The 12,621-nt window shown below is 39.9% G+C and overlaps 1 protein-coding gene across 1 annotated transcript in view; it reads left to right on the top strand.

Annotated features, from left to right (window-relative positions):
* Nucleotides 1–12,621, top strand: part of LAMB4 (laminin subunit beta 4) — a gene marked incomplete at its 5' end in the record, with an annotated part of 121,884 nt that overhangs the window by 88,341 nt on the left and 20,922 nt on the right. Inside the window, 5 exon segments of the mRNA XM_021063522.1 lie at nt 648–1,023; nt 4,907–4,980; nt 4,983–5,066; nt 9,479–9,684; nt 10,319–10,489. Of these exon segments, the coding sequence (XP_020919181.1) occupies nt 648–1,023; nt 4,907–4,980; nt 4,983–5,066; nt 9,479–9,684; nt 10,319–10,489 (911 nt within the window).

The raw sequence follows: 12,621 nt of genomic DNA, 5'->3' as shown, positions 1-12,621 counted from the left end.
GTGAACAACTTACCCTCACAGTAAAAGTGACACTCTAGTATTGTCCCTATAAAAACTATGAGCTGAAGGAAAAGAAGGATATTGTCTTTTACTGGCCATTGCACAGACCTCGAAAGTTCTACTGCTTTTATGTTATTTTTATTTTATAGTTTAGTTTGGTCTAGTTTAGGCTATGTAGCAGCTTGATGTGAGATCTCAGTTCCCAGACCAGGCATCAAAGCCATGCCACAGCCGTGAAAGCATGAAGTCCTAACCACTAGACCACCAGGGAACTCCCTAAACTGCCTAGCCCCCCCCCACCATTTATATTAATTTTTCTTATTACAAAAGAATTTATTTACAGTGTTGTGCCAGTTTCTGTGGTATAGCATAGTGACCCAGCCATACATATATATATATGCATTTTTTTCTTATATTATCTTCCATTATGTTCTATCCCAAAAGACTGGCTATCGTTCCCTGTGCTGTACAATAGGACCTCATTGCTTATCTATTCTAAATGTAATAGTCTTATACTAGTTTCATATGTTTACTTTTCAAATGAGAGTTGGGAAGATTCTCAGTAGAGGAAAGAACTTTATTCTGGAGCTGGACATGAGCCGCAGGCCAGGTGACTGACATTCTCTGCTCCTTCTGTCCCTTTTCAGCATGGGACTGTGACAGGGAAGGTTCCCAGAAGCCTGTCTGTGACCAGGACACGGGCATGTGCCGCTGCCAAGAGGGTGTCAGCGGCCCGCGATGTGATCGTTTTGCCCGGGGTCATGGCCAGGAATTCCCTGCTTGCCTTCGATGTCACTCGTGCTTTGATCAGTGGGACCACACCGTTTCTTCCCTCTCCGAAGCAGTGCAAGGGTTAATTAGGCTGGCTGCTAACCTGGGAGATAAAAGAGAGACCTTGCCTGTCTGTGAGGCCGACTTCAAAGGCCTCAGAGAGAACATGTCTAAAATAGAAAGGATTTGGAGACATCCTGTTTTCTCATCTGGGGAATTCTTAAAAGTCAAGGATTATCATGCCTCTGTTTGGTAAGATTTGCACATAAGTAATGGATAGCCAAGTTCCTGATTTACCTTAACTCCTAAAGGGCTTTAACAGCCTTCAACTTAGAAATATGTCTTTGCCAGCATTAGGGAGGTGATCGCTGTTCAGTTAACATCTAGACTGGGGATCATACCTAGTCAGGATTATGTGTGATTTTTCCAGATGCCATTGATTATAACAAAAAGGCAATTAATTGGGAAGCCCAATCCAACAGAGCTGAAACACACAAAATTGGAATTAGGGAGGTCTCTAATCAAAGAAAATTTGGGGGGGAGTTCTCGTCGTGGAGCAGCAGAAACGAATCCAACTAGGAACCCTGAAGTTGCGGGTTTGATCCCTGGATTCGCTCAGTGGGTTAAGGATCCGGCATTGCTGTGAGCTGTGGTGTAGGTTGCAGACTCAGCTCGGATACTGTGTTGCTGTGGCGTAAGCCAGCGGCTACAGCTCTGATTAGACCCTAGCCTGGAAATGTCTATAGGCCGTGGGTGCGGCCCTAAAAAGACAAAAAGACAAAAAGACAAAAAAAAAGAAAGAAAGAAAGAAAAGAAAAGAAAAAATTTGGAGTTCCTGTTGTGGATCATAGGGTTAAGAAACCAACATATCTGTGAGGATGCTGGTTAGATTCCCAGCCTTGCTCAGTGGGTTAAGGGTCTGGCATTGATGCCAGCTGTGGTGTAGGTCACAGAGGCAGCTCAGATGTGCTTGCCGTGTCTGTGGTATAGGCCTGCAGCTGCAGCTCCAATTTGACCCCTGGCCTAGAGTACTGCCACATGCCTCTGGTATGGCCATTAAAAAAAAAATTTTTTTTTTCAAGCGTATGCTTAGGGAAATTTGCTAAATGTTCCCAAATCCTGTTGTTGTTTACAAGTCCATGCATTGCTGTGAATCACATAATGAGTAAGATAATTCTTTCAAAAGAAATATCATTTTTATTATATATTATTGAATTCTTCTTTGCATCAAACATTTCTGGAGATTATGTTGATTGCTTGGGCCAGGAGTCAGCAAACCATGGCCCACAGGGGAGATCTGACCCACTACATTTTTTGTCAATCAAGATTTGTTGAAGCACAGCCACACCCATTATTTACATATCATCTGTGGCTGTTGTCCCTCAACAATGATAAAGCTGAGCAGTTGTGACAGGGATGTGGGCCCCCCAGGCCTAAAATATTTACCCTCTGGCCCTTTACAGAAAAAGTTTGTTGACCTGCTCTGGGCAAAATGAGGATGAGTTGAGTATAGTTAACACACTTCTAGGAGCACACAGACTACTGAGACACCAAAAAGACTATAGTTCTATAGTAAAAATATCCCCCCTCCTCCATAAAAATCTTCTGGATTAAGGCATAGTTGAAGCCACAGAGATTTATGTTACATAGAACACAAGTGTAAATATCAGGCCATGCGTTATCAACAGGCAAAAATCTCAAAAGTATATGGTAATTGCTTAAAAGTTACACAAGGAAGATTATACAGCTCACCTGGATAGTTCAGAGGAAGGACCACCTGCATCACAAGCAGAGCTATCGGGCTCAGCAAGGTCATGTGGCCAAGTCCAGCTGGCAGTTGAGAGCAGGCACTCCTATACACTGGTAAGGATCGTGACCCTGCAGGAATGGGGCCCTGAGTTTGCAGACCCCTCACTTTTTAAGTGCTGTCAGACAACTAGATTTTTATGGAACTGTCCTCTCTTTAAAACATAGGCAGCTGGAGTTCCTGTCGTGGCTCAGCAGAAACAAATCTGACTAGTATCTATGAGGATGCAGGTTCGATCCCTGGCCTTGCTCAGTGGGTTAAGGATCTGGTATTGCCATGAGCCGTGGTGTAGGTCACAGACATGGCTCAGATCCCACATTGCTGTAGCTGTGGCGTAGGCTGGCAGCTACAGTGCCAATTGGACCCCTAGCCTGGAAAGCTCCTTATGCCAGGGGTGCAGGCCTAAAGAGACAAAAAGATGAATTAATAAATAAATAAATAAAATACAGGCAGCTAATCTAAAAGCACTTTTAAAAAGCTCTGTATAAGTCAAAGCAACACATCTGAGAGTAAATGAGCTTTGGTCCCAGGACCACTGGTGTGTGGTTATAGAAAATGGCAAAGTTGAACTGAGCAAGCAGAAGGAGCCAGTCCACAGTGGGTGTACTAGACAAGGAGACTGCAAGTGTTGGTAGTAGAACCAGAGAGAAGAAAGCAGGAGGAGCAAGATTCCCAGGGCCAGGCCTGAAGTGATGAGGAAAGCCTGCCCCCTCCTGGTCCACCTGCTGAACTGCAATTCTTCTGTTAGAGACACCCAGACCCCACCCTCTCTCTGAAGCCTTCACTGACCTCCTTGGAGAAGGGATGTGTTTCCTTCTCTATCTTCCCACATCTTGGTGGCTTATCTGCCATGGCCTCACTGAGGGACCCCTGGGGACAGCTGCCTTCTCTGTGCTTATATTCTCTAGGCTTGGTTTAGTTAAATAATAAGTATTTGCTGGGTCAATTACAAATCAAAGGGGAGAGGGAGACAGAGAACCCAGGATGTCATGAGCATAGATTCAAAAGTCAGACTGCTGTGATTCAAATCCACTTCTGTGTGGCCTCAGGCAAGTTGTTTCATTTCTCCAAACTTCATCAAAAAGAGGGATAAATTCTCTCTTTCACAGGATTCTTCTGACAGTTACTCAAGACAAGCCACTTAGCATGATATCTGGCACAAAGCAAGTGCCTAAGGAGTACCAATTATAATAGTAGTAATTACTATTATTATTATTATTGGCCTGAAGAATTACAGTCCTGACTGTTGGAGCCTGAAGGAAAAGTACGTAGATTAGAAGGGAGAGTTAGAGCAGAAAATGCTAGGAAGCATGAGTTAATGCTTTGCACTTGTGCCAAGATACATTAGTCCCATAAATTTGTGTTGTAACTTCCCTGGACTGTGCTTTTCAAGATTTGCACCCAATTTCCCCCATGGTGAGGGATTTACCAATTATTCACCTGCACCAACTGTGTGTGTCGAACCCAGCCAACTGAAGTGGGACGAAGGTGGCACCATCAAAGAAGGTGATGGAAAAAGAACTCACCCAGAAGTACGCTTGCCAACGAGGAAGCTTCCTGTCACTTGTAGAAATTCAGAGTTAAGACCCTGTACAGAAGTGGCACTGAAAGGAACCTTACTGGGAACAGATTTATCCTGAATGAAGAACTGATTTTACCCTTGCCTGAGTGAGAGAGTCTGTGTTAAAAGTCTAATATAGGTTGGCTCTCATAGACTGACTTTTTTTTTTTTACTTTTTTAGAGCCGTCCCTACAGCATATGGAATTTCTCAGGCTAGAGGTCAAATCTGAGCTACAGCTGAGGCTATACCACATCCATAGCAATGTGGGATCCGAGCCACATCTGTGACCTACATCACAGCTTGTGACACTATCCTTAACCCACTGAGCAAGGCCAGGGATCGAACCCGCAACCTCATGGATATTGGCCAGATTCTTAACCTGCTGAACAACAACAGGAACTCCCTTGTAGACTGATTTAAATAAGCCACATCTAAATACGTGTTTTCAAAAACCCAAAGCAAAAGGAGACAGAGTATAAACAGTTGAATGGAAAGATTCAAAAACCTTTATTCTACTGGAGCCTTTATGCTGATCATATTTTAAATAAGTGCTGAGATACTCCAGGAAGCCAAATTAACAAGAAAGAGAGGAGCCATAAACAAAATCATGAACTATCACATGAAAAATTAGGGGGAAAATCCGTCTTAAGTATGAGGATTCCTGATAATGAGGGCAATTTCTTTACGTGTTTGTTGGGTTTTTTTTTTCACCCATCTGTCAAATGTAATACAAGCTTCACTGCATTTACTCTCATTTTCCCCAAAGGAAACAAATCATGCAGCTAAATGAGCAGCTGAAAACAGTGTATGAATTTCAAGATCTGAAAGAAAGAGCAGTAAGATGAGTAATGAAGCAGACCTCTTACTTGAAGATCTTCAGGAAGAAATTGATTTGCACTCCAATGCCCGGAATGCAAGCATCATGGGTAAGAGAGAAAATGTACCTCAACTATCTGTTTCTGGACAGAAGTTGATGAAATCCATAGCGCATTCCATTAGTGAGTCACCCTGTGCTTATTGCCTCAGCACCTGAGCACTTTACAAAATCAAAACACACCCATTAAAAGTATTATTTGTGCATGACTATTTCAACTTTTTAAACATCGGAGAGCCTGGATAGCATTTGTTCAAAATAACACTAACAATGTCTGATACTAAACGAACACTAAAACCCAAAGTGTTCTTTTTAAAATTTTCTCATTTATTTTTATTGAAGTATAGTTGATTTACAATGTTAATTTCTGCTGTATGGTAAAGTGGTTCAGTCATACACACACACACACACCATTCTTTTTTTAATATTCCTTTCCATTATGCTTTATCACACGATATTGAATATTATTCCCTGTACTATATAGTAAAGCCTTGTTGTTTATCCATTATATGTATACATTAGCTTCCATCTGCTAACCCTAACCCTTCAATCCATCCCTCCCCCAATCTCCTCCTCCTTGGCAACCACGAGTTTGTTCTCTGAGTCTGTTTCTGTTTCATAGATAAGTTCATTTGTGTCATATTTTAGATTCCATGTATAAATGATATCAGATGGTATTTGTCTTTTTCTTTCTTCACTTAGTATGATAATTTCTAGTTGCATCCATGTTGCTACAAATGGCATTATTTCATTCTTTTTTATGGCTGAATGATATTCCATTGCATATATGCACTCCATCTTCTTCATCCATTTATCTGTCAATGGACATTTATGTTGCTTCCATGTCTTGGCTATTGTTAATAGTGCTGCTATGAAAATAAAGGTACACATATCTTTTTGAATTATAGTTTTGTCCAGATATATGCCCAGGAGTATAATTGCTGGATTATATGGTAATTCTATTTTTAGTTTTCTGAGGAACCTCCATACTGTTTCCCATAGTGGCTGCACCAACTTACATTCCCACCAACAGTGTAGGAGGGTTCCCTCTTCTCCACACCCTCTCTGGCATTTATTATTTGTAGACTTTTTGATGATGACCGTTCGGACTGGTGTGAAGTTGTACCCCATTGTACTTTTGATTTGCATTTCTTTAATAATTACTGATGTTGAGCATCTTTTCATGAGATGCTATAAACCTTCTTTGAAGAAATGTCTGTTTAGGTTTTGGGCCCACTTTTCGAATGAGTTGTTTATTTATTTATTTATTTATTTTTATTTTCCCACTGTACAGCAAGGGGATCAAGTTATCCTTACATATATACATTACAATTACATTTTTCCCCCACCCTTTATTCTGTTGCAACATGAGTATCTAGACAAAGTTCTCAATGCTATTCAGCAGGATCTCCTTGTTTATTTATTTTTTATCATTAGGTTGTATGAACTGTTTGTATATTTTGGAGATTAAGCCCTTTTTGGTCGCATCATTTAGAAATATTTTCTCCCATCCTATAGGTTACTTTTAGTTTTGTTTATGGTTTCCTTTGATGTGCAGAAGGAGGAAACTTTGTGTGGAGATTTGATTAGGTGCCATTTGTTTATTTTTTATTTTATTTCTGTTGCCTTGTAAAACCCAAAACATTCTATTGTTGAACCATACAAAGGTCTCATGTAATCAGCAGCCTGGAAATTCTAATATGGCCATATGGAAATGAGAGAGATATGTTTCCATGCCTTCCTGAGTATAAGCCACTCCACTTCCAGCATCCATAAATGCAAAAGAATATGAGGCAAAAAGAACTTAAACAGATATTTCTCATAAGAACTTTGTAGGCACATGGAGACATGTAACTTACTAGAAGCCCATTGTTTATATTGCATAGCTCTTAAAAATGAATGGAAGCCAAGCCAAAGCTAAGATCACCTTGGAGGAGAATTGAACTTTAAAGCAAAATTTGAATTAGCTCATCTGCTGATCTCCCATGAGCTCCTTGTTATGTTTGTTATGTTTGGAAATGGCCAGACAGCTTGTTACTATCAGGAGAAGCAGCACTGAATTTATTTACACCTAACCCATCTAGTTGGGAGGTAAAGGGAAAATATACATGAAACCCATCTCAAGACAAAAAATACTGTCTGCTTTTCCCTTTTTTTTTTTTTTCTTTTTAGGGCCACACCTGTGGCGTATAGAGGTTCCCAGGCTAGGGGTCAAATTGGAACTGCACCTGCCAGCCTACAACACAGCCACAGCAATGTGGGATCGGCTTCGCATCTGTGACCTGTGCTGTAGCTTGTGGCATCACTGGATCCTTAAGCCACTGAGTGAGGCCAAGGATCCAACCCACATCCTCATGGATACTAGTTGGGTCCTTAACCCCCTAAACCACAGTGGGAACTCTGTGCCTGCTTTTCCTTATCCTATGTCTATGTTCCTTTTTTGGCATCTGATCTTGAACCAAAAGAGAAAAGAAGAGATGGCAAATATGACTCTAATGAAAGGGCTACATTGAATGAAATCACTATTAACAGTGCTCAGTAAGTGTTACGTAAAGAGCAAGGCATTTGCTCGGATTCCTCATCTGGAAGAAGGTGGCTAATGAAAGAACTGAAAATCCATTAGCAGTTATCTTAGCCAGGTAGAAAAAAAGCAAAACTGTTTCCATGCTAATCCGCTCAAACTTGCAGTCCAACAGCAGTTAAACTGGGCTTTCTCTCAATGCCTGACACTGTGCTGGGCAGCGGAGACGGGGAGTAAACACAGCAAGTCCTTGCCCCTTAGTCGCTCTAATCTTGTGGGGAAGCCAGGCGTATAAACAACCCCAAACAAGAAAAGACTCTATCAAAGCATCTTCAAGCTGCTTCGGGAGCAGAACAGCATTCTTCCTGGGTTTATTAGGATAGGCTTCACAGAGTAGAGATAAATTTGCCAGATAAATAAAGGCAGAAAATCATTCCAAGCAGTAGAAACGTGGCTTGTTGGTTGGTGGGTTGGTTGGTTGGTTGGTTGGTTTTAGGGTTGGTATGTGATAAATGAAATCATGGTATATTAAGAGTATGTTAGTATAAAAACCAGGAATGTTTAAAAGATAAAGTGTGGTTGTCATGCCTGGATTATGGTTAAGTAATCATTTAAGGCCCTACTCTATTATCGTTTACATTAAAGCATCCCATATTATTTTCATGAATGTATTTTCTACATTTTCATTAAAATATGGAAAATATAAAGAAGTGTTTAAGCAAACGGGCTCCAGAGTCAAACTACCTGGCTTCAAATATTCACTTCATCTCTTCTTATCACTGGGCACTTCCTACCATCAGAGCCTTGTTTTCCCACTTGTAATATGTGGGTGGTTGTGCTGACGTACACCTCCTGATGTTTTGTGAAAACTGGGGATGAGAATTGAGTGGAAGTATAGGCGTAGAGAAGCACTCAGCTGTTGGAGTTCCCTGGTGGCTCAACAGGTTAAGGATGCAGCATTGTCACTGCCGTGGCTCAGGTTGCTGCTGTAGTGCGGACTCCATCTTTGGCCCAGGAACTTCTGCCTCCTCCAGACATGACAGACAGACAGAATGAATGAAAGAAAGAAAGGGAGGGAGGAAGGAAGGAAGAAAGAGGGAGGAAGGGGGAGGAGGGAAGGAAGGAAAGAAAGAGAAAGAAAAAGAAACAAAGAAAGAAGCAAAGCAAGAAAGAAAGAAAGGGTGGAGGGAGGGAGGAAAGAGAGACGGAGGGGAGAGAGGGAGGGAGGGAAAGGAAAAAAACAAAGAAGGGACTTAGCTTGTCATCAGCCTCGACATCAGAGGTCAGCAAACTGTAGTCTACCACCCAATCCTGCCAAAGGATAGGATTGCTGTAAATAAAGCCTCATTAGGAGACAGCCTCATCTATTTATTTACATGCTGTCTGTGGCTGCTGTCACTCTTCAATGCAGAGCTGAGTGGTGGTGACAGCAGTGTGATGGCTAAAGCATTTATACTCTGGCCTTTTGCAGAATGAGCTTGTCGACTCCTGCTCTATAGAGTGAGGTAAGCTTAGCTGATTCATCATTTTAGGGTTCATCTGGGTAGTCAAAATTAATATTCCGGATTGTTTCAGAGTGTTTTTTTTTTATATTATCTCAGTTAATCTTCATAAATTATCATCATCACTTTGCAGATAAAGGAGACACAATCTAAGAGACTAATGAATTTGCTCAAAGATATACCCAGACCATAAAAGGAGAAGCCAGCGTTCAAATCCACATCTGCAGACTTCAGTCTCAGAGCTCTATAGTCTGTGTCTACAACACGACCTCTGACCCTTCCCCATGAAGTACAAGTTCAAGGGAGAGAATATTGAATTTTTGTATTGATTATAGGGACCGAGTCAGCATAGTCAAATTGAGGAATGATGATCTTGACAGCAGTGTATCATTTCATTTTTTTTTCACAAAATGTGTCTTACCTCACTTTGTGTTGATGTAGATTCCTCAGAGAGCATCAAGCTGTATTATGAGAGTTCTTTATCTGCTGAAAAGAAAACTAATGACACAACAGCCATGACACGTCACTCTGAAAAAACCAGGAATGACTTCCTTACCACCTTGGATACACTAACCTCGAAAGGAAACTTGACACTAGAAAAATTAAAGCAGATCAAGATACCCGATATTCAAATATTGAAGGAAAAGGTACATATTCATCACAGTAAAGTTAATGTGTTGGTGGCTTCTACTTGATCTATAGACCTCTTCTCTTGTATTTCCCTGTTTCACATTTTATTTCTTTTTTATTTACATTTTATAAATATATGTAATCTCTCTATGCTCTATTATAGAACATAATGTAAATATATTTATATTTTATTTTTATTTCTTAAGTCGTTGTTTGAGAAACATCAAAGAGTAAGGATTGTGGCTTGATTTTATTACTTTATATTATTTACTGTTTCCAAAATGTAAAGATTATGGACATTTACCCCTCCTGCCTCATGATAAGTAAAAGGTAATTCTCATTTTTCTTTTAAATGAAATAAAGATAGGAATGCTAGGTGTTTGACTCTTTCCCCCCAAGCTGTGAGTGTAAAAATGACATTGATTGGCACAAATGCCGATAATATATAAATTAGATATTTATTCAGTTACCTAGGAGATATTTAATGGGTCACATCTATGTACTAAGCATGAACAACTCTTGCAGATATACATACTATTAGAGCAGAGCCTTGCCTCAGTGAGCCTGGATGGTGTTAAGCAAACGAACAAACAAACAAAAACCCACTCTGCCAACAAGTTGCTTTTTAACATAAATCCTTTCTCTCCTCAGGTGTGTGGAGAACAAGGGCTCACACCGTGTGGGCACTTGCCCTGTGGTGCCCTGAGCTGCCACGGCTCCCTGACCCTCTCAAGGAACGACTTCCAGAAAGCTCAGGAAGCAGAGTCTGTGATGCACAATTTGAACAACCAGGTCCAAGGGTTGAAGAATCAGGTAAATGATGTCTTCTCTGACTTCATTTGTAAAGTTATAGAAATAGAAAAACAAACTATTGGAGTTCCCGCCATGGCTCAGTGGAAATGAATCAACTAGTATCCATGAGGATGAAGGTTCCATCCCTAGCCTCGCTGAGTGGTTAAGAATCCGGTGTTGCTGTGGCTGTGGTATAGGCCAGTGGCTGCAGGTCCTATTAGACCCCTAGCCTGGGAACTTCCATATGCCGCAGGTGAAGAAAAAAAAAAACCTATTTGAAATTTTTAAAGCTTCCATTTAGCTTCTAAGTGAACGGATATAGTCTAGATGTTAGGTGTTCTTATACCTAGAAATATAGAATAAAAATATAGATGTGGCTATAAATGGTGATTTAGAAGTAGATGTGAATATTGACATATTTTCTCATATGTATCACATATACTCATATATACATGTGTGCATATTTTATGTGTATACACGAAATATACATATATACACTATAATACATATAAGTGTGGTATATGTGTGCGTGCATATATATACACACACACAGACATACACACCCACACACCCCCACTACATATAGTATATATGTATATGTAGTGGGGGTGTGTGGGTGTGTGTGTTTCCAAAGAGAGAAAGAAAGAAGAGAAAAACCTCAAAGTATATGTTTATAGGACATACATAGGCTTGTGAAGATATGTTTCCTTTATAGTAAACATTGCATAGACATATATAGACTTCTAGCCTTGAAGCTTTGAAAAGTATAGAGCTCTCAAAGTAAAGAATAATTTTTTACAAGTTCAAGGGTATATCTGAAAGTCCACTAAAGAGACAAACTTTAATGTGAGCCTTAAATGTTAGAAAATATTTTAATGGGAATACACCCTAAATGCCTTGAACTCCCTTCTATGGTGATAGATATGATAAAATTGTTTTACTATTTAAGTGCCTGATACTGAAATCTCTAATAATTTTAAATGATTTCATTTACTTTTCTAGTCATATTAATAAATAGGTACAATTTTTAATTCTCTAGTTTTCTTTAATTTTGTTGGTGAATCCAATATAGTCACCTTGAAACGATGAATACAATGTAAGGTGCCCTGTGAATACATCAGATTCATCTTGAAAACAAGATAATGATCTTCCCCCCAGTTTGCACTTTTTTTTCGACAATATATATAGAGCCTTTGATGAAGAAGAAATAGCTCTTAAAGAGCTGAAAATTTTTTTACCAATATAAGGTAAATATTGTATCAGTCAGCATTCTTGATTGCAAGCAATGGAAACCAACTCCTGAACAAAAAGGAAATGTATGCAAGGACATCAAGGTCTCAGACTTGACAGAGGATAGAGAGCCAGCCTTGAGAATGGGGTGAGAAATACAGTTGAGACACACTTGTGCGCATGCGCACATGATTTGTTCCGTAATCCTCGGGTCCGTGTAGTCCAGCTGGACCTACATCCGAGCTCCACTTTAGATTAAGGAGCAAGCGTCTGATTATAGTCACGCTGGAGAACATTCCTACATAGACTAAATGTTGAACAGTTTTATTTACATAGTCGTAATTATGTATTGCTACCTAGTTTTTCACTTAGATGTTATTTTTCATTGCTTTAACGAATATTCATTGAGTACCTACTGCATGTATCTAGATGCTGGGAGAAACAGCACTGAACAAATGCAAATCCAGGTTTTGCGTCCCTGTGGTTAAAACAATCCTTAACGTTTAATGTAATTTTAAACTGTTATATCGCCCCACCAATTCCAAACTGTTAATTTTTTAAGATAACCCCTGCAGTATATATTAGCAGAATCTGGCTTCATCAGCACATAAATGGAGAACTGGCGAAGGATGGAGGTTGTCATGTTGATAAAATGGTATGCTATTTTCCTCTCGATTAGAAGGGAAAATCATGCCAGAAGAGATTACTAGAGAATTCTCAGGAGTCATGGCAGAGGATGGATTGCAGAGAGATGTTTTAAGAGTGAAGTAATTTAGCAATCTCTTTCTTTCTGGAAATGGTATCAACTAATCCATCTGAGATTTCATCTGGATAATCTGGTGCTTCCTGTCCAGAGTACTGCTTTTTGGAATTCTCGCCTTACATCTCTGCATTCTTACTTACTGCTTATACATTTTATATTTTTATTGAAC

This window comes from Sus scrofa, chromosome 9, assembly GCF_000003025.6.
Source record: "Sus scrofa isolate TJ Tabasco breed Duroc chromosome 9, Sscrofa11.1, whole genome shotgun sequence".
Classification (NCBI taxonomy): Eukaryota; Metazoa; Chordata; class Mammalia; order Artiodactyla; family Suidae; genus Sus; species Sus scrofa.
This window is presented reverse-complemented; position numbering and strand designations above follow the sequence as displayed.